At 44.9% G+C, this 22,913-nt stretch overlaps 1 protein-coding gene across 4 annotated transcripts in view; it reads right to left on the reverse strand.

The window, feature by feature from the left end:
• The window catches only part of LOC132394363 (LIM domain only protein 7-like), a 237,867-nt gene that overhangs the window by 162,672 nt on the left and 52,282 nt on the right, over positions 1-22,913 (reverse strand). For all 4 annotated transcript variants that reach the window (XM_059970419.1, XM_059970421.1, XM_059970420.1 and 1 more), the window contains exon 3: positions 18,685-18,755. In XM_059970419.1, coding sequence (XP_059826402.1) covers positions 18,685-18,755 — 71 coding nt within the window. The remainder of the gene's footprint in view (positions 1-18,684; positions 18,756-22,913) is intronic.

A 22,913-nucleotide genomic window follows, 5' to 3' on the forward strand; every position in this document is an offset into this window, starting at 1 on the left:
TGCTCATAGCAGCAAGTCAGGCAAGAAAAACAAACAAGTTATGATGTTCAGATGGGCCATGGTAGAGTCAGATTCAGGTTTGGATGAGATTTAAATTTTATACCAGACCAGGTTTATCGCACAGCTTCTGAATGGGAACTCGGGTTCTAATAACTTTGTTCCTACTGCAAGTCAATGTCTATGGAGGGACTTTGACATCGTCTACGAAAGGAAACAAGGAATCAAAGAAAAGCATCAAGAAGGGTTAAAAGATGAGCAAAGGTGTGAAGCACTAACACCACCACAGAAAAGGAGCCGCCAGATGCTGGAATCTGGAGCAATAACCTGCTGGAGGAACTGACTGGTGCAAGCAGCATCTGTGGGATTGGTGGAAGGAACCGCTAGGACCTGATGCAGAGTTCTGAACCAAAACATAACTAATCCCTTTCCCGGACACAGATATTGCTCAACCCATTCAGTTCCTAAATCAACCCATTTGTTATTATGGACATGAAACCAAATTACGCCAATGCATTAGGGTAGAAGGATGGAAAGATGATTGCTCAGACCACCATAATGGAAAATATTTTCAGAGTAAAGGCATATTGAAAGTGAGCAGAGATGAAGTTTGTGGAGAAAGCAAAGCCGAGGGCAACAATAACCAGGCTACTCTTCAATACACTCAGTGGCCACTTTAATGGATATACTACGTTGTAATGTCTCCCCAGGTGCACAGCTAGCAGACTTGTGGTATGTTAGGAAGAACCTAATAAAGTGGCCACTGAGCAAAAGCAACATAGGACAGAAATGGTCCTAGAGATGAACTCACTGTATTCCTTTATGAATACGGTGGGGGAGTTCAAGACCAGAGGACACAGGCTCAGTATAGAGAGGTGTCCTTTTAGAACAGAGATGAGGAATTTTTCCCCCCAGTCAGAGAATGGTGAATCTGTAGAACCTGTTGCCACAGATAGCAGTGGAGGCCAAGTCATTAGGTATAGTTAAGGCAGAGGTTGCTAAGATCCTTGCAACACACACAAAATGCTGGAGGAACTCAGCAGGCCAGGCAGCATCTATGGAAAAGAGCACAGTCGACGTTTCTCAGCCTGAAGGGGCTCAGCCCAAAATGTCAGCTGTACTTGTTTCCATAGATGCTGCCTGACCTGCTGAGCTCCTCCAGCATTTTGTGTGTGCGATGCTTGGATTTCCAGCATCTGTAGATTTTCTCGTTTATGACTGATAGATTCTAGATTAGTCAGGGCTTGAAGGGATTTGGGGAGAAGGTAGGAGATTGGGGTGGAGAGGGAAACTGGATCAGCCATGATGAAATGGAGTATATTTGATGGGCCAATGGTCTAATTCTATATCTTATGGTCTTAATATTAACACCTTTGCATTGGAATAATGACAGGACTTCCCAGCAATTACAGAAGAAATGTGCTACTGTGTCAGATAGAAACAGAAACAGTACAAAAAGTTGCAACCAGGCAAGGTACATGAAGCTTGTGGATTATCATTTGCAAACACAGTAGACAATACATTGACAGGCAAAACTGAACAAAGGAAAGGGAGATCTAGCGAAATCAATGCCAATACCTTCACTTCTAAAAACAACAGTCACATTTTCTCTGCACAGCTATTAATGTTACTCAAGGATCAACCCAACACGTGAAGGAGACCCACAACTGGAGTAGCAAGACAGTAGCATTTACAGATAGTTCTGTTCTGAGAACAGGCATTGAATACACAATGAATAGCAAATCCAAAAATGTTTAAACAGCTGTAGATTTTTTTTTAAACAATGTGATTCAAATACAGAGGATGAGAATCAAAGTTATCTATCTGATATCTAACTGAGACATCAGATAAAGCCCACCTCATACAGTGGAACTCAATTTAAAAACATATGCTGAATACTATTTTTTTTTAAATCAGAAAGACCACAGATGATGAAAATCCAAAATAAAAACTGAAGCGGTACAGGTAATTCAGCATCTGTGGAAAGCGAAACCAAGTTAAGCATTTCACTTTGGAGGCCTTTTAACACTACGTTTGTTGTGCTTAAGCTTAAAATCAGAGGGGAAAATTTTTCATGAGACTTGAGTGACAGAGTACTGGGTTTGGGGAACAAGCTACTGGGAAAGTGGTAGAGATTGGCCCCCATTGCTCCAAAGGCTTGGAGCAATGGGGGCTAAACACAGACAAACAGGACCTGCTCAGTTTTGCAAACTTGGACGGCATGGATGAGTTGAACAGAACAACATGTTCCATGTGATTTGACTAAAGTTGGTTACTTTAATAAGTGTAGATACAAGCAGCTTCCATCCTCAAAGATGCAAGGAGGGAAAATTACAGCAGTACACTTCTTCACTGATGCAGTCATAAAGCATTTCCGTATCTTCATGGCCCACAGCTTGCATTTTAAATAACAGTTTAAAACCATGTGTTTAACCCATGTTAACCCACAAAATATGAAATCATAGAAGTAGTGGGCAACATTGCTGGTTAACCTTTGAGCAATATTGCCAAATATTTTCATTAAGGTTGTTAGTATATTTATAACAAATTATTCTGGCTCATGATCAATGCAGCATTTTCTGCTACTGCTCCAAAATACGAATATTCACTTTAAAAGCCTACCTGACACTGATGATTTTCATATTTGGCTCCAGAATCCACAAGTGATTAATCAGAAGTTAAGGGAAAGTGTGGAACAAGTGAAAAATTGAAAGCCTTGGTGATTTTAGTGTGTAAAAGGCCGTTAAGAACTAGACAGTCATGAGATTACAGCATTATCGTTCAACCTGGGGTCCATGGCATAAAAAGGTTGGGAACCCTTGGATTAGAGCAAAGGCTGATTATCTTTGACTCTTCCTGCAGAAACTAGTCCAATCCTCATGCCACAACAAAATCCAAAAGCAACAGGTCACTTAGAACCCAACAAAATGGCCAGTAGGTGGCAGTGTGATGTGTTGAGCATTGAACCCACACACCCATCTGTGCAGAATGCATGCTCTCTCCATGATTGGCTGGGTTTCCTCCCATGTCCCAAAGAAACACTTCTGGGACACTTGCCCTCTGTAAATTGTGTCTCACCTAGAATAATGGTGAAAGAAAAAAATATACACATAGATATGAAAGCTGTGGGAAAACAAAAGGAATAGAATTGATGGGGGTGGTCTGCTGGGAAATTGCATGGAGTTTTAGAGCCGAATGGTCTTCATCCGTGTTGCAATAAGTATGCATTCTTGCAGTGATTAATAACTTTGCAAACAGTTTTGCTCCATGTGAAGTCATAAAGTGTTCTTCTCATGCATAAATCTTCCTAAGTTCTCTTCATTACATATGCACCAAAATTTTGCCTCTGACCTTTTAATAAGGTTTAAATCTTGTGGAATTCTTCTCCTTCCCTCTAGACTATTTTTCAGTAACTATCCAAAAGCCAAATCCTTGAACAAAGCAGGAGATCCTGAAGGGTCTTAACAATGGTGGATGTGAAGAGAATATTTCATCCTGTGAGAGAATCTGGAACCAAGAGTCACTGCTTAAAAATAAGGGGCTGTAGCACTGAAATAATGACACGTAGACGGTGAGCTGCAGTTGCAAAAGAGGTTTATTCTAACTTCGCGGCCTCGCTTTAAAGCTTTCCTGTTCCCGCCCTCCCTGGGCGGGAATGCTGTAGAGGGCGCTTATTCACAGTCCCATCCCACACGCGGGCTTTTCCCCTTGCTGGTGAAGCAGGCTTGGTGCCCTCTTTGGGACCGGCCTCAATGCCGGCACGTGCTATTTTGTGAGCCGGTTCAAGTGCACCGGGAAGTGGGTCGCCACATAACCCCGCCCCCCAAACCGGCGATACACCCCCCAATGTCCTCAGTCCGGGTCAGACTCTGTTTGGGAGGTCTGCCTCTGTGCCGCGGTGCCAGAATCTCGACCGGCTGCGCCGTCCACATGGGCCGGTTTGAGTCGGTCCACTGTGAAAACCTCCTCTTCTCCCCGCCGCCCCCCCAATGTCCAGCACGAATGTGGACCCGTTGTTTCTGATCACCGTAAACGGCCCCTCACAGGGCCTCTGTAGCGGTGCCCGATGTCCGCACCATCGTACAAAAACGAACTTACAGTTTTGCAGGTCTTTGGGTACGCAGGTCGGGTTCTGCCCGTGCTGTGAAGTGGGTATGGGGGCCAGGTTACCGAGCCTCTCGCATAGTCTGCCCAGGACTGCTGCGGGTTCTTCCTCTTGCCCCCTTGGGGCTGGTATGAACTCTCCTGGGACGACCAGGGGTGCACCGTACACCAACTCGGTCGACGAGGTGTGCAGATCCTCTTTAGGTGCCGTGCGGATTCCAAGCAGGACCCAGGGAAACTCGTCCGCCCAGTTAGGCCCTTTGAGGCGGGCCACGAGAACTGACTTCAGGTGACGGTGGAAACGCTCCACCAGTCCGTTCGACTGTGGGTGGTAGGCAGTTGTGTGGTGCAGCTATGTCCCCAAAAGGCTGGCCATAGCTGACCACAGGCTGGAGGTGAACTGGGCGCCTCTGTCGGAGGTAATGTGGGCTGGTACACCAAACCGAGATACCCAGGTTGCAATCAGTACTCGGGCACAAAATTCGGAGGTTTTGTCAGTGAGCGGGACCGCCTCTGGCCATCTTGTGAACTGGTCCACGATAGTCAGGAGGTGCCGCGCTCCTCGCGACACTGGCAGGGGGCCCACGATATCCACATGAATGTGGTCGAAACGCCGGTGGGTGGGGGGGAACTGCTGCGGCAGGGCTTTGGTGTGCCACTGCACCTTGGCTGTTTGGCAGTGCATGCATGTTCTGGCCCAGTCACTGACCTGCTTGCAGAGTCCGTGCCAAACGAACCTGTTGGCTACCATCCGGACGGTTGTCCTGATGGAGGGGTGCGCTAAGTTATGAATGGAGTCAAAAACGCGCCGCTGCCAGGCTGCCGCAACAACTGGGCGGGGTTGGCCGGTGGTGACGTCACAGAGTAGGGTCCTCTCACCTGGGCCTACGGGGAGATCCTGGAGCTACAAACCGGAGACTGCGGTTCTGTAACTAGGGATCTCCTCATTTGCCTGCTGCACCTCCGCCAGTGCTTCATAGTCTACCCCCGGGACAGGGCTTGGATGTTAGGGCGAGAGAGGGCATCCGCCACGACATTGTCCTTTCCCGAGACATGCCGGACATCTGTCATGTATTTGGAAATGTAGGACAGATGTCGCTGCCGGTGGGACGACCAGGGGTCAGATGCTTTCGTGAACGCAAAGTTAAGAGGTTTGTGGTCCGTGAACGTGGTGAAGGGCCTACCTTCTAAGAAGTACCTGAAATGCCGAATTGCCAGGTATAGCGCCAACAGTTCCCGGTCGAATGCACTGTATTTGAGCTCTGGTGGTTGTAGGCGTTTGCTGAAAAACGCCAGGGGTTGCCAGCGACCCTCGATGAAGTTGTTCCAGCACTCCACTGACTGCCGTGTTAGATGCATCCACTGTGAGGGCGGTAGGGACGTCCATTCTGGGGTGCACTAGCATCGCAGCATCTGCCAAGGCTTCTTTGGTTTTAATGAAAGCGGTGGCGGACTCCTCGTCCCAGGTAATGTACTTGCCCTTAACCGACATTAGGGCGAAAAGGGGGCGTATGATTCGGGGCAGCTGAAGGGAGGAAGCGATGGTAGAAATTCACCATACCCATGAATTCCTGAAGGCCTTTGATTGTGTTGGGTCAGGGGAATTGGCGGACTGCGTCTACCTTAGCGGGCAGAGGGGTTGCCCCGTCTTTAGTAATCCTGTGGCCCAGGAAGTCGATGGTGTTGAGCCCAAACTGGCATTTGGCCGGGTTGATTGTCAGGCCGTATTCACTCAGTTGGGTGTAGAGTTGATGGAGGTGGGACAGATGCTCCTGACGACTGCTGCTGGCTACGAGGATGTCGTCCAAATAGATGAAAGCGAAGTCCAGGTCGCGTCCCACCGCGTCCATTAACTGCTGAAATGTCTGTGCAGCATTCTTTAGGCTGAACTGCATGCGGAGGAACTCGAAAAGGCCGAACGGGGTGATGAGTGCCGTTTTGGGGATGTCGTCCGGATGCATCAGGATTTGATGGTATCCCCGGACGAGGTTTACCTTGGAGAAGATCTGTGGACCGTGCAGGTTTGCTACAAAGTCCTGAATGTGCGGCACTGGGTAGCGGTCTGGTGTTGTAGCCTCGTTCAGCCTGCGGTAGTCGCCGCATGATCTCCAGCCCCCTGTCGCTTTGGGCACCATGTGCAGGGGGGAGGCCCGTGAGCTGTCGGACCGCCGGATGATCCCCAATTCCTCCATCCTCTTGAACTCCTCCTTCGCCAGTCGGAGCTTGTCTGGGGGAAGCCTTTGAGCACGGGCATGGAGGGGTGGTCCCTGGGTCGGGATGTGGTGCTGTACGCCGTGTCGGGGCATGGCTGCCGTGAACTGTGGTGCCAGAACCGATGGGAAATCCGCCAGGACTCTGGTGAAGTCGTTGTCGGACAGCGTGATGGAGTCTAGGTGTGGGGCCGGCAACCGGGCTTCACTCAGGGAGAATGTTTGAAAGGTCTCGGCGTGGACCAGTCTCTTCCTTGGCGGGTCGACCAGTAGGCTGTGAGCTCGCAAAAATCCGCTCCCAGGAGCGGTTGGGCCACGGTGGCCAGTGTGAAGTCCCATGTGAACCGGCTGGAGCTGAACCGTAGCCGCACCATACGGGTGCAGTAGGTCCTTACTGTGCTGCTGTTCGCGGCCCTCAGGGTTGGACCTGGTTCTCTGTTGGGGGTGTCATAACTCGTCAGAGGTAAGAATCTGATCTTGGCTCCAGTGTTGACGAAAAAGCGGCGTCCCAACCACTTGTCCCACACATAAGGGAGGCTATCCCGATGGCCAGCTGCCATAGCCATCAGTGGCGGCTGGCCCTGTCGTTTCCCGGGAACTTGCAGGGCGGGCTACAGCGGCGGGCTTCTGCGCCCCACTGCTGGTGGTAGAAGCACCATTGTTCGTTGGTCTCCTCACCCCTGCCTCTGGGGTTAGCGGGCTCTGCGGCCGGGCCCGGACTGATTTGCTGCTGGGAATGTGGCCCGGTGCGACGGACGCCCCACTCTCCTTCTTGGCGTTTCACAGTAAGTCCGCCCGTGCCGCCACATTCCGGGGGCCGCTGAAATCCGCATCGGACAGCAGCAGGCGTATGTCCTCGGGCAGCTGCTCCAGGAACGCCTGCTCAACCATGAGGCAGGGTTTGTGACGTCCGGCCAGGGACAGCATCTCGTTCTTCAAAGCCGACGGTGGCCTGTCCCCCAAACAACCCAGGTGCAGTAAGCGGGCAGCTCGCTCGCACTGTGAGAGTCTGAAAGTCCTTATGAGCAGGGCTTTGAATTCTGTGTATTTGGCATCCTCCAGGGGCAACTGTATGAACTCCTCAAGCTGGGCGGCTGTCTCATGGTCGAGGGAGCTCACCACGTAACTTGTGGCATCCGAGGTTATCTGCCGAATGTGGAATTAGGTTTCTGTTTGCTGGAACCACAGGTGAGGTCGCAGCGTCCAGAAGCTTGGCAGTTTTAACGAAACTGCATGAACAGATGCAGTGTCGTTCATTTCTGGTCCAAATATTGTTTGGGCTGTTGGGGTCACCAATTGTAGCGGTGTGCTACACACAGCACTGAAATAACGACATGTAGTCGGTGAGCTGCAGTTGCAAAAGAGGTTTATTCAAACTTCGTGGCCTCGCTTTAAAGCCTTCCTGTTCCCACCCAGGGAGGGCGGGAATACTGTAGAGGGCGCGTATTCACAGTCCCGTACCGCGCGCGGGCTTTTCCCCTTGCTGGTGAAGCAGGCTTGGTGCCCTCTTTGAGACCGGCTTCAATGCCGGCGCGTGCTGCTTTGTGAGCCGGTTCGAGTGCGCTGGGAAATGGGTCTCCACAGGGCCATCCTTTACTCAAATCAACTTCAAACAGGGCAGTTTGAGTTTCTCAGAAACTACTGATTGCCTGGGATTTTCATCCACAATATTCTTTAAAATACATCCAGCAAGCAGTTCTGTGAATGAGTGAGGTCAGAGGAGAATGGCTAGACTGGTTCAAGCCAACATGTCAGGTGATTATTTGAGTTACTGTTGACAGCAGAACAGCATCTCTGAATGCACAAAATGTTAAACCCTGAAGTAGATGGTCGGAAGAAGACGACGAACATACACTCAACTGATCACATAATTAGGTACAGGAGGCACCTAATAAAATAGCCACCGAGAGTATGTACCCCTAACTGCCCTGGAATAGAGTGGAGTGCTGTGGAAGTCGAGTCTGGCAAGGGAGGTTAGAGGTTACAGGGCTGAAACAAAATTAGCCATGACTGAATGCAAAGCAGACCCAATTCAGCTCCTATGTCTTATGGAGTTCCTTATGAAAACGGCAACCATGTTTATAATGATTTCCAAGGTATACAGCTAGCAGAGTGCTAGTGCATAAAGTTATATGCAACACAGAAACAGGCCCTTCAGCCTAACTCATCCATGCTGACCAAGGTGCTATCCTGAGCTAGTCTAATTTGCCTGGATTTGGACTATATCCCTCTAAACCTTTCCGGTCTATGATCCCATACAAATCTGTTTTGACTTGTGGAATTAATGCATTTTCAAGACAATCCAGTGGTTTCACGATCTGAAGTAATGAAACTACCAATCTAACTTCTCAGCAGCTCTGGTAGGATTTGAACTCATCAGTAGACCAGACCTCTGCTTGCCAAGTCAGTACCAAACATGAGAATAACTCCATAACGATTAATAAATCAGAAGAAAATGCAAATCAAATGCAAACATGATGCTCACAGTTTGTTTTCCCCGTGGATCAACTGAGTTTATTGGTAAAAGTACACACTAACCCCATCTGAAGGGATCTTCAGGGCTCAAATATGATGGATTAAATAATCCTTCCAGAAATCCTAAATTTAAAGAAAACAACATTTTCACTTAACCCACCAAGTCAATGAATGAATAGCAAAGGAGTTAATCTTTTCCTCTCAATTTTAATCCTTGAATACACCAACAAAAGCCAGGGTAAGAGTTCACTAAAGTATTTGATCAAGCAACCACACTTCAAACAAAGGTGGATATATATAGCTGACAGTCTAGTCAACTGCAGAAGGCATCACAATCAAACATAACTGCTCTCTTATTCAAGATAGGTTGGTAAAGAAGGGATACAGTAGCAGCTTAACTCAGACCAATTTCTCCGCTACTTAAATTCATAAACCACAGTTTAACACGTATCTCATGTTATCTGCCAGCTGTCTACATGATCTGCTAGCCAGTATGCAAGCAAACCAGGGCAGTACCATAGAGAGGAAACCGCTGCCAATGCAGCAGGCTCTCTCTCTAATACAAAGGTACAGCAAAGACCGATGCAGTTTGGTACCAGCAGTGTCGCGGGAGTTGCCAGTCATTGCTGAACGCAAGGTAGGGCTGCCTTCGGGACTCCTGTTGTAGGTTTTTCCCTCAGATTTACTCCCGAAGCCTCCCCCATGTTTGGGTATAGTCATACAAGGTGGCAAAGGTTTGAGATCAAAGCTTTCCACAGATCACCAGGATCTTAGAGGTTTTCATAAATAGTGGTTCAGAAAGATGTTATATTTCTCTAATGAATGTAATTTTGGAAGTTTTAACATTTGTTAGATCACCTTCAAACTGCTCAGCTTCCTGTAAAACCTTACCATTCTGGCCAGTAATGGCTTAAAGATGATACTTACTGTCTTGGAAGGAGTACCTATATCTCAGCAAAATCCTTCAACAAATTTGTATTATTCTCCAATGTAAGAATTTGAACATACGAAATAAACCACCACACATACAGCATACAAAGACCCAGATATAGCTGTCACTTATACAGCACTTAGTCTACAGTCAAGAGCCATCTCCACGTAACAATCACCATCTCCAGATCTTCCTCTCCAATAATACTGGACCCTTCAACACGTACAAACAAGCTGGAGGAATTCAGCAGGTTGGGCAGCATCCGTTGAAACAAGCAGTCAACATTTCAAGCCGAGACCTTTCTCAAGACACTTCCAATGCACCAAGCCTCCATTGTTACCTGTTAAACAGATCATTGTATTTGATTCCTGCACCTTTGCCATAAAACTCACTTCTCAGCTTGTCTTTGCCCCAAGTTTCCATTTCTCCTCTGTGGCTTAGACCAGTAAAGTCAGGCCCACTGCTGGCTGACAGAACAACATAGGATTGGTGAGGAGACTGAACACAGTTCACAGACGGATTCAGCGTAACAAAAACCTCACTAACTCGAGCATTTATGAGCCCTGCCTCTTCTGTTTTTCCAGATCAGAGGCTCCCAACCTTTTTTATGACATGAACATTAACCACTAACCTAGGGGTCCATGGAGCGTCATTCTAGATAATCAAGAGGTTTAGAACATCTAAACAATGCTGCAAAAATAATTTAAATATTAATAGAAATAATTACTTTTAGTCCATTTACTCTTCTCTATTTTTACCTCCAAAACACCTTGCACAAATGGCTAGCTTTTATAAACAAACATTAAATGAATTATCAAAGAAAACTGCAGATGCTGGAGCAGATGCTGGAAACAGAAACAGAAAATGCTGGAAAAACTCAAGTCAGGCAGCACCTGTGCAAAGAGAAACAATTATTATTTTGCGTCAAATTTCAGAATATTCTGCGCACAACTATGGAAAGTAAATTTCCAGAAGGCTTCCAATAAGATCACCAGCTGTTTTTCCCTTGTCAACATTTAGTCACATTATGATCTAAGTGGGTGAGTTAATGGAAACTGAGGTGGACTCGGGTACAAAGGTTTGTGTGTATTCACTGATAGATTGATCCTTGAAAGGCAGAGTTTTCTTTTGTAAAGGAGATATTTTATTTACAGTTAACTCCTTGCATTGTAATAAATACTACAGGAAGAAACAAGGATCAGCCACATAACACCAGGCAATGCTGTGGAAGTAGACAGCACCACTGATGCTGTTATAGGTTATTGAACAGGGTCCTTGTTAAATCCAAATAATTAAATAAAACAAAGTAGAAGATAAACCCAGTAATGTTGACCATAAAACTACAGGTTGCGATAAAAGACCATCTCATTGACTAATGTCCTTAAGAAACTGAAATCTACCCTGCTTGACTTGTAGAAGATTTCAAACTCATGATTGTAGTTGTCTGTTCCAGTATTTACATATATTCAGGATTGGGATATTAGAGCTAGATACCCAGGACTATCTACACCAAATAAACAGATAAGTAAGATTTTCCTGCAAGTACCAGGAACATTAGGTTTGATCCTACATTGGTTACTGGTCTTACCCATTTTTGCCTACACAATCTAGGATAAATATTAGCACATGAGGGTGTATTACATTGGTCATGGCCAAAATCAATATCTATTTGAAATGCTGAGTTTAGTTGCCTCAACTGATATTATTTAAATGAGCTCAACCCTGTTCTAGTACATGTACCAATTACAACTAGAGGGCCACGCAATTAAATCTACCTTTTGTGCAAATACAAGATTGGCACAGCCGTGTCAGTTTTCACTTTATGCAAAGTAGCTTTAATTAATGAAGCACCATTAATGAGCACATATGCATCTGCCAAGTGCTACTACCATCCATTCTACCTCAGGCCTATGTCAATCAGGCTTCAGATGATCTAAGCAATGGGATCAACTTGCACGAAACAGGGCACCCTAATGACTTCATCATTTTGGGGTTTTTATCCAGGCCAGTATGAAAAGAACGGTCACTAAGCAATTACCAACAACAAATCACTTGGAATACCGGGGAAACTACACACTGTTACACCACCACTGTTATTCCACGCGCTCACTTCAGGAAGTCTGATCACCTGGCTGTACTTCTACTCCCCGAGTATAGGCAGAGACTGAAGACAGCAGCACCAGTGGCAAGGACCAAGAAGGTATGGACAAGATGTTGGAAATGCTACTACCGTCACACAGGTTGTAGAGGCCATCTCTCAGACTGGAGGCCGGAGACGAATGGGGCACCCCTGGGGTCAGTTGATGGGACCGCTTATTCATTGCTTATGTGTATGTTTTGAATGTGAACATACATGGCCCAATTAGCAAGTTTGCTGATGACAGTGATGATACTAAATCAGGAGATTTGTTGATAGTGAAGCGGGTTATAATGTAAAGAGATCGCAATCAATTTGAGGGATGGGTGAGGAATGTTAAAGGGATTCAAATTAGATAAGTGTGACTTGATACATTTTGGACATTCAAACCAGGATAGGACATATACAATGAATATCAGAGCACTGATGACTGTTGTGTAGCAGAGGCACCTTGGAGTACAAGTGCACAGTTCACTGAAAGTGATCATTCAAGTAGAGAGGGATCACGCTGGCCTTCATCAGCCAGGACATTGATACGAGGAACAGGGACATTAATTGGCAGTTATACAAGTCAGTGGTAAGATCACACTTGGCGATGTGTCCAGTGTTGGTTACCCTGCTACTGTCAAGCTGGAGGGAGTGTAGAAGAGATTTACGAGGGTGCTGCCTAGACGAGAGGGCCTGTGTAAGAGGTTGGCCATGCTGAACCTCTAGTCCTTGGAAGACAGGAGAAAGAGGTGACCACAAGTTCCCAACATTTTTTTGCCATGGGCCAATACAATTAAGGGGTCCGTGGAGTCCAAGGTTGGGAATCCCTGGAAAAGAGGGATATTGACACATCGCAATGAGATGCCAGGTATAACATTTGGGCAGAGAATCTGCATGCTTACAACAAAAATTATTTGGATATCATGTACCTAGATTCAAGAGAAGCTTCAGAAATATTGTCACTCACATCATTTAAACAAAAACCATGGTACACACAGACTTTTGAAGCAATCTGAAAATCAGCTGAACCAGAGGAAGCTATAAAAAAAACTTTCTAGGCCAACTTGACAAGGAAGTCACATGCTGAGTGCCACAGAGGCCAGTGGTGTTATACACTTTTTGATTATGAGTTAAACTTGAACAATGCTAGTTTGTCAAGACACTGCAATTGTGAAGATTTTAAGTCAGGTGAAGAGGCAACTGATGAAAGGCAAGTGATCTGAAACTCTGACCCCGGTTTCTTTCTTCACAGATACCGCCTGACCTCTGACTTCTCATCCCAAAGAAAATCTACAGGTGCTGAAAATCCAAGCAACACACGCAAAATGCTGGAGGATCTCAGCAGGCCAGGCAGCATCTCAGCCTGAAACGTCAACTGTGCTTTTCTCCCCATAGATGCTGCCTGGCTTGCTGAGTTCCTCCAGGAGTGAGTGAGTGAGTGAGTCTGTGTGTGTTGTTCTGACCTCTCATGTCTAAACAAGGAACTCACTTTCTGTTGCAGCTCTCTGCAATTCCTGTTTAGACATTTTTCTGTTGTCCTATCTCTCCATCCCCCCCCCCAAAATAAAAATTGCCAGAATGTAGCAATTCAAATTCAAGCCAAGGGCAAAAGGAACATACTCCAAGAACAGGAAGTGCATCAAACGGACTACGAGGACAATGCCCAATATGGGAAGACTAAAGGGTGAACTGAGTAGATATTTGACAGTGTGATTGATAATCATTTGTTTCTGGGACTAGACTGATGGATCCTAGAAATTGGCCTGCACATCACAAAATTCCCAAATTCATAAAATATCACAGTGATTAACCGCATGCTAGAGTTACTTGGGCATTTGTTTGAAGTTATGCAAAGTCAGAAGCTACTATAATTATGATTAAATTAATAAGCAAATGTTACACAAAAGCTCTTCTCACTTTTAACGAATTGCTGTTGTGGAGAGAGTGTGGTAACATTGACAAGCCTGATAGCCATCAGCATTGTCCTGAATGAAATCTGGACACATCCTCCGGAGAATGCGGGCGTACAGGCATACTCAGGTAGGGGAGTTGCTGTTTGCAGTTTGTATTAAGCATGCTGGCAACAGCACCGTCATTGGCCAAATCCCAAAGTGGTGATGAATACAGGAGGGAGCTTGAAAATCCAGCTGAGTGGTGCCACAACCACCTCTCACTCAGCCCCGAGGAAGGATCGCAGCCAGAAACGTCCACTGTTTGCTCTTTTCCATAGATGCTGCCTGGCCTGCTGAATTCCTCCAGCATTGTGTGTGTGTGTGTTGCTTAGATTACTAGTATCTGCTGTTTTCCTCTAGTTTGTGACTGAACCTCTCATTCAAAGTCAGCAAGAACAAGGAGCCGATTATTGACTTGAGGAAACCAAGAGGTCCATAAGCCAGTCCTCGTTGAAGGATCAGAGGTAAAGAGTGCCAGCAACTTTAAATTCCTCAGCATTATCATTTCAGAAGAACTCTGCTGGGATTAGCACACAAGTGCAATTACAAAGAAAGTACAGCAGTACATCTACTTCCTTAGAAGTTTGCAGAGATTTGGCATGCATCTAAAACTTCTATAGGTGTACTTGGAGACTAATGATAAAGTCAAAGTCAGCAGGGAAAGCTTTCTGTAAAGGGAAATCTTGCCTGACAAATCTGTTATCAAATTATTTGAGGAAATAACCAGCAAGGTGGTCAAGAAGAGGCAGTGGATGTCATTTACTTGGTTTTTCAGAAAGCATTTGAAAAGGTGTCACACGAGGCTGATTAACAAGATAAAATCCTATGGTATTACAGGAAGATACCAGCATGGATAGTGAATGGGAATAAAGGGGACCTTTTCTGGTTGGCTGCTGGTGACTAGTGGTGTTCTTTAGGATTCAGTATTGGGATTGCTACTTTTCACATTTGTTTGTCAATGATTTAGGCAATGAATTGATGGCTTTGGGGCAAAGTTTGCAGATAATACAAAGATAGGTGGAGGGGTAGGTAATGCTTAGGAAGCAATGTGATTACAGAGGTTTCAGACAAATTGGAAGAATGAGCAAAAATGTGGCAGATGAAAATTGGCAGCGTTGGGAAATGGATGATGATGTATTTTGGTAAAAGGAACAATAGTGTGGACTATTATCTAAATGGGGAGAGGGTTCAAGCATCAGAGTTGCAGAGGGACTTGAGTGTCCTCATGCAGGACTCCTAGAAGGTTAACTTACAGGTTGAGTCTGTGGTAAAGAAGGCAAATGCAATGTTCGCATTTATTTCAAGGGAAATAGAATATAAAAACAAGGCGATAATGCTGAGCCTTTATAAGAAACTAGTCAGGTCACACTTAGAGTATTGTCAACTGTTTTGGGCCCCGTATCTCATAAAGGATGTACTGTCACTGGAGAGAGTCCAGAGGAGGTTCACGAGGATGATTCCTGAAATGAAGGGGTTGACATACGAGGAGCATTTAAGAGCTTAGGGCCTGTACTCACTGGAAGTTAGAAGAAAGCAGGGGATCTCATTGAAACCTACCAAATGTTGAAAGGACGAGATAGGGTGGATGTGGAGAGGATGTTTCCTATGGTGGGGGTATCCAGAACTAGAGGGCACAGCCTCAAAATTGAACGGTGACCCTTTAGAACAGAGGTAAGGAGGATTTTTTTTTAAAAGCCAGAGAGGGGCGAATCTGTGGAATGCTCTGCCACAGATTGCAGTGGAGGCCAGGTCCGTGGGTATATTTAAGGTGGAAGTTGATCGTTTCCTGATCAGTCAGGGCATCAAAGGATATGTCAAGAAGTCAGGTGTATGAGGTTGAGTGGGATCTGGGATCAGCCATGATGGAATGGCAGAGCAGACTCAATGGGCTGAATGGCCTCATTCTGCTCCTATGTGTTATTGTCTTAAGTATGGTGGAAAGCATCATGACTGGTTGAATCACAGCCAATGAAAGGAGGTATCAATGTCCTTGAATGGAAAAGCAAAACGTAATGAATACAGCCCATTTTATCATGGAGAAAGTCCTCCCCACCTCTGAGAACATCTACATAGAGCATTGTCACGAGAAAGCAGCATAAATCATCAAGGACCCCCACCCAAGTCATGTTCTTCTTGCTACTGCCATCAGGAAGGTGGTGCAGAAGCCACAGGACTCATCACCAGATTCAGGAACAGTTATTACCCTTCAACCATCAGGCTCTTGAACCAGCGTGGGTAATTTCACTCAACTTCACCCACCCCAAACCTGACATGTTCCCACAACCCAAGAGCTCACCTCCAAGAACTTTTCATCCCATGTTCTCCATATTTATTGCTCATCCTTTGTTTTGCATTTCCACAGTTTGTCATCTTTTGCACATTGGCTATTTGACCAATCTGTTGGGTGTGGTCTTCCACTGATACTATTATGATACTGAGTATGTCCACAGTAAATGCAAGTGTTGTATATTGTGACATACTGTATTTTGATAATAAATTTACTTTGAACGTTTTTCCACCACTGTGCAGCCTCCCCAAGTCATTATCAGCAAACAGGAACCCAGGGCAAAATCGTTCAGCCCAAAAAAAAATCACTTCAAACATTGTGCCAAGAGGTATAATCAAATTTGCAAAACAAAGAAACTTCCTCATTAAGTTTAGATATCTTGATCTATAAAAATTGAGTAATAATACTGATGAGTCAAATTACCAGATAAATATCAATTTTCCAGATATTAATACAGATTTTTTTTAAAGTTGTGATATACCAGTTTCCCCATTAACATATGTATTAACATTAATTATGCATTAGAGAGTAAGGAGGGCAGAGTGCAAGATCACTAGCAACACTGTGAACCACTTCTACACGAGTCACCATATTGGCGTAACGCAAAACGATGGCACTAGTGATCAAGCATGCACAATTTACATCAGCATATGCGGCAGTGCTGGTGGAGGTCTCTCTGCGGCAGGGATCAAGAACAAAAATTCCAGTTTCCACCCTGCTCCATAAAACTGATGGACCCTATACCCATCCCTGCACTCCGATACATTCCTTACCCCTCCCAGTAGTACACTCCACACCTCTCCCTGCAATACCTTGATATAACCAACACCCCTCCCTGTATCACTCTGATGCAGCTTCACTCCACCCAGAGACACCAGTACAACCCACACCCTTCACTGCTATGTTTTTACATAACTCACACCTCCCCCACTGCAACACCAATGTGCCCTGTATACCCAAAAGACTATTTATTTTCCTCTGAGATTGGATCACCAGGCACACAGTCCTGCAGAACACAATGCCCAAACACTACAAGTCTGAATGCCACTCAGCAGAAATCTGCAAATTACCTGTGATTATTTAAAAATTCTCTAACAATCAATATTGGTTCTAATTAACTCAAATATCAAGTCTCAACATCATTCCTGGATAGAGAATTACAAAGGTTAACACCCCAAGTTAAGAAATTTACCTCAGTCCTAACTGGCCTTCCTCTTGATCCTGCAAAAGTGACCACTGGGTGGAAACGACTCAAGAGAAACATCTTCCCTCTTCCGTTCTGCTAAGCCCTGCGAGAGTTCTGTAAGCGCAGGTTGGGTAGCATTTTCTCAAGAGGCGCAGCACTATACTACTGTAACATCAAACAGGTCTAACTGCAAATTGTGTACAGCTGCTGATCCAGAGGAAAATGCAATTTATTGATCTGTAAGGTTATGTAGAGAAACACGGAGGAACACAGTTTCGAGATGCAATATGGCCCCACAAGTAAAGCTGGGACTGTTGGACAGAGAAGCAGGTGATAACTCAGAACCACAAACATAAACCAGCTTGATATTCCATTTCCTAAAGAACCGCCAGACTAAGGCTATGCCCACACTAGACTGGATAAATCTGTAATTGAAGATTTTCTCTTCGTTTTGATACTCCATCCACAGTGAAACGGCATTTTCCTCCCCGAACACGGAGCTTTTCTAAAACGCTCTCCGGAGTGTGTAAATCTGAAAACGCTGTTTGGGTGGTGTAGTGTGTACGGCGCAACTGGAGCTTTTCAAAAACGCTATCATGACGTGCCTACGGCTGTAGGAAATGTTCCCAGGGTGACCCCTCTGTGGGAGTGGGGAAGATGTTGGTGGGGCCACCCAGGGGTCTGTGTGTCCATATGTGTAGCTATTGTAATGGCTGTGAGGCTGGTAACGTGGCAGTGAAAAGTATTGGGGGGGGAGGGGGGGAAGCCATCATATTCCTCATCATTGCAAATCCCTCTGCAACAGAGTTATTCAGTTTTTCCAATGTTCGTCATCAGCCGGGTCATACTGTCCATGAACTCCCTGTCGGTTGCCTCCATAGGCTCCAGTATTTGTTTTTTCAGTTTTTTCAGTTCTGTGCGAGAGCCAACCATGTCCATTGTTTGGTAATTTCTTTTTTTAAGTTTTTCCTAGTCTGTAACTGGACAAACGCGCATCAAGTCTTTCATGGCAAGATTCAACACCAAATATGTCGCAGCCATCACCTGCTGCTTGGACAAACTGTCGGAGTAAGGCGCACTCGAAGCGGATGAAGAAACTGTACATCAGTCACTGTGACGTGCCTCAACTCTATCCTCCACATCACAGGTTTCAACGCCGCCACGGAAACAGTATCCTGTTTCCTCTTTGCGCGTTTTCTGGAGATGTGTCCTGTGCATGCCCAGTAGGAGATTCACCCAAATAACCGTTTTAATGTGGACAGAGGTAGTTTCAAAATGCCTAGTATGGATGCCTATCGTTTTTATGCAAAACCGACGTTTTCAAAATTATGTGGTCTAGTGTGGACTTAGCAAAAGACTCCCAAAAACCTGCCCTCCTTCCAAAAGGATAGTAGCAAAGTTTGATCTACACACTTACTCGCACAGCAGGACTCCATCTTCCAGTGCTGAACGAAAATCTTTCTGCCCAAATTTCTTTCCAGTGACTTCCTAAAAAGAAATAAAGATGAGATCAGTTGAACATACATCATTCCAATATCTTTCAACCCAAATGCAAAGTTTTACCACAGGAAAATGCCAGGACATGTTTCACACAGCAAAAGTGATGATCTGCAAGTTTTATGCAAATTTCTTTCAATAAACATTGTTACTTGACTAACCTGCCCAGCAGCAGAGACTCTTTTTAAATACTAAAGTTTAGGTCAACATTTATTCAGTGAGCACTTTTCAATCGAACTTCCAGATTCAAACATCATGAAAAGGGTGGCATTCAGGGGTTCCTCATGGTTGTTACAGCCAGTGGGGGTGGTAATAGAGAAACACCCACTATTAAATGATCCCAATGGTGTGCACCTCAAATAGCCTCTGACAACCAAGTCCAGTTCCTAGCCTTGGTGTGGCTTAGCTACCGAGACCAGCGGACCTTTATCTAGTAAATGAGAAGGGGCAAAGGCTCTTAAAACTAGTCACTTTGGGCAGATGGGGCTCAGCAGCCATGGTCAGCAGTTCTTCTAAAAGGAAAATTCTAGTTTCAAACCTCTGCTGCCTTGCGGCTATACCCACTCATGAAGAGGAGCTTTGGGAGTAAATCCCGAGAGAAAAATCTGGAGCTGGAGTCCCCAAGGCAGTCCTACATTGAGCTCAACATTGACTGGAAAATCCAGTGATGCTGCTCGTACTAAGCTGCAGTCTCTGCCATTCTTCTAGGTACATCAGATGCATGGAGAGCGGATACTTGCTATACTGGCAACAGCTTGCTTTTCATATCGTGCTGCTTAGGCTTGCTCATCTGGAGAGTTAGGACACAACATCCATGATCAACTGATTGATGTAGGCATCAAAAGACCCATCAAGTCTACTCCATCATTCAATCATGGCCGTTTCTTTTTTCTCTCCTTCCTCAGAACCACTCCCCTTAATCTTTGATGCCATGGCCAACCAAGTACCTATCTCCACCATAAATACACCCAATGACCTGTCCTTCACAGCTGCCTGTGGTAACAAATTCCACAAATTCACCATCCTCTGACAAAAGAAATTTTGCTGCATCTGTTTTAACTGGATGCCCCTCTATCCCAAGGCCATGCCTTCTTGTTCTAGACTCCGCACAATGGGAAATATCCTTTCCACATCTACTCCATCTAAGCCTTTCAACATTCGAAAAGTTTCAATGAGATCTCGCCAGCCCTTTCATTCTTGGAATCATCTTTGTGAACCAGCTCTGGACCCTCTCCAATGCCAGCACATCTTTGCTTCAATGAGGAGCCCAAAACTGTTCATAGTACTCAAGATGAGGCCTCACCTGCACCTTATAAAGCCTTCTCCCCAGATCCCTTCATACCCTGACCAATCAAGATACTAAGCTCTGCCCTAAATATAGTCAGACTTAGCCTCCACAGCTGCCTGTGGCAATGAATTCCACAGATTCACCACTCCCTGGCAACAGAAATTCCTCTTAATCTCCATTCTAAAAGGACACCCCTTTACTTTGAGGCCATGTCCTCTGGTCTTAGGCAACGCACCAAAGGAAACATCCTCTCCACATCCACTCCATCAAGGCCTTTCGCCATTCGATAGGTTTCAATGAGGTCACTCCTCATTCTTCCTAATTGTAGTGAACACAGGCCCAGAGCCTTCAGACGCTTGAAATCATTTTCATGAACCTTTGAATCCTCTCCAATTTCAGCACAATCTTAAGACAAGCAGCCTAAATCTGCACACAATACCCCAAGTAAAACCTCACCAATGTTTCATAACGTCTCAACACTACGCCCTTGCTCTTACATTCTAGTTCTCTTGAAGTAAATGCTTGCATTTGGCTACAAACCCACAAATACCAAACATCCAAATCATTCACATGTGAAAAGTAGTCCCAACACCAACCCCTGCAATCTCCACAGCCTCATGTGCTGCACCCTGTCAAAGGCTTACTGAGAATCTAAGTAAACAACATCCACTGACTCTCCTTTGTCTATCCTGCCTGTTATTTCCTCAAAGAATTCCATCAGATTTGTCAGGCAAGATTCCCCCTTAAGGAAACCATGCTGGCTTTGGCCTATTTTATCATGTGCCTCCAAGTATCCCAGAACCTCATCCTCTGTGAAGACCTTCCCAAATCTTCCTTCAGGATCTTCCCAAATCCTGATTTCAGGCTAATAATTTCCTTTCTTCGGTCTCCCTCCCTTCTTGAAGAGTGGAGTGACCTTTGCAATTTTCCAGTCCTCTGCAAGCTTTCCAAAGCCTAGTAACTCTTAAAATATTGAATCCATCTGGGTTGTGTTCAAGTTTTGTCAGGGGAGGAATCACCAACACAACTGGTCTGTTTCCCTCCTCACCTTCCTTTTATTCCATGGTCCACTATCCTCTCCAATCAGATTCCATCATCTTCAGCCCACTTGTCTCTTCTCCCCATCATCTCCCTACTTCATACATTATTCCCACTCCCTCATAAGAATCACCTCCACCCCTTCCCATTTTTTTTTTTGGATACACAGGTTCTTTCTTTACAGTCATAAGCAGGATCTCAACCCAAAACATTGATGTTCACTTCCCTCCACAGATACTGCCTGACCCATTGAGTTCCTTCAGCATTTCACACGTCAGGCCAAAGGTTCTCTGGTGTACTATTCAAAGCCAACCTGGGAATTATATCATTTATTAAATGTTCTACAGTTTAAAAGTAGGAGAATTCCTTTTTGCAGTCTCACACTATATTTCTGCAATTACAATCAAGAGATGGTAAAATAAGTCCAAATAAGAAATGATCTGGATTTAATTCTCAGGCATACCAGTCAATTAATCCCAGACAAGTAGCAATGATGAGTTATAATGAGTATTAAGTATACAAGAGGAAAAAAATCCTGACAAACTGCAATATCCAATGGCAGCCAATAATTGCTGAGACAGAAAGCAACAGTGGTTGAGGTTGAAACCAGTCACCAAAAAGGGAGGAAGCGAAAAAAAAGACACTCAATGTTACATCAACTTTTCACAGGTAAAGAATTTTAATTGCAAGTGGGACAAGCTACACAGTAATAAATTCCTACTCGTATTACTACATCCATAACTCCTCTGACAGAACTGTCATAAAGAAAGTCACTGCGTGACAACCTCACTATTAACACGTCTCACTTTACCCCAAAGAGACAAGTTTTGATCTATTACAGAAGTTATCATGTTAAACATCAATATCAAATTCCCAAATAAGTCCTACGAGTTAAAATGTACCTTAAGACAACAATTCAGTGGGGCCCCCTTCACCATTAGAATTGAATTAATTCTGACACTCTATTCAGTTCTACTATTTATATTAAAAAAAAGGCTGACACAAGTACAGGAAAGGACTGCAGGTACATGGATTTCATGTCAGGCTGCAATTAATATCCGAGTCAGATGAATGTGTTCATAAGCACCTCAAGAATCTTTGGAGAGAAAAGAAATCCTAAAATGTTCCCAAGAACAAAAATGATCGATTCAAAATACTTAAATCCGCTCCCCTACTCAAAAAAAAAGGTCATCTTCAAAAATGTGCTTTGTCACATGTACATTGACGCATGCAGTGTAATGTCGCAGTCCAAAGATGCTTTAGGGACAACCCCCAAGTGTCACTGTAAAACACTGCCAAAATTCAAGTGTAATTGTCATTTAACCATACAAGAATACAGCCAAATGAGACATCATTACTCTGGAGCCAAGGGACAAAAGACAGCACCAACAATTTAGCATGCACACAACTCACTGACCCTAAACTTAATGTCCTTTGGGAATGTGGAAGAAAAAAAATTAAAACATACAGAGGAAACGTCAATTACAGGAAGAACAAACACACTCTTTACAGAGTTAGGCATTGAACCTGATCTGAAACCTATGCTCTCACCCGTTCCTACATTATTTAATTTTTAACAAGTGTCTTTTTCTAGCAATTTAATTTTTGTGAATGAGTTGGTTCTCTTAGTTCCCAGCTACCTGTGAGGGCATGCACCAACTTTCACCTTCTGTGGCAGCCTCTCAGGAGCTTACGGGGCTGGCGATGGATGGAGCCAAAACAGATGTCATTGCTATTCTGTGACAGCAGTCTCCAACTTGCACTGGGAAAGAGCGCACTTGACTGAACTAATTGAGACACGAGTCCAGCTCCCAACAGGAACA

This window comes from Hypanus sabinus, chromosome 5 (genome assembly GCF_030144855.1).
Source record: "Hypanus sabinus isolate sHypSab1 chromosome 5, sHypSab1.hap1, whole genome shotgun sequence".
Lineage (NCBI taxonomy): Eukaryota > Metazoa > Chordata > Chondrichthyes > Myliobatiformes > Dasyatidae > Hypanus > Hypanus sabinus.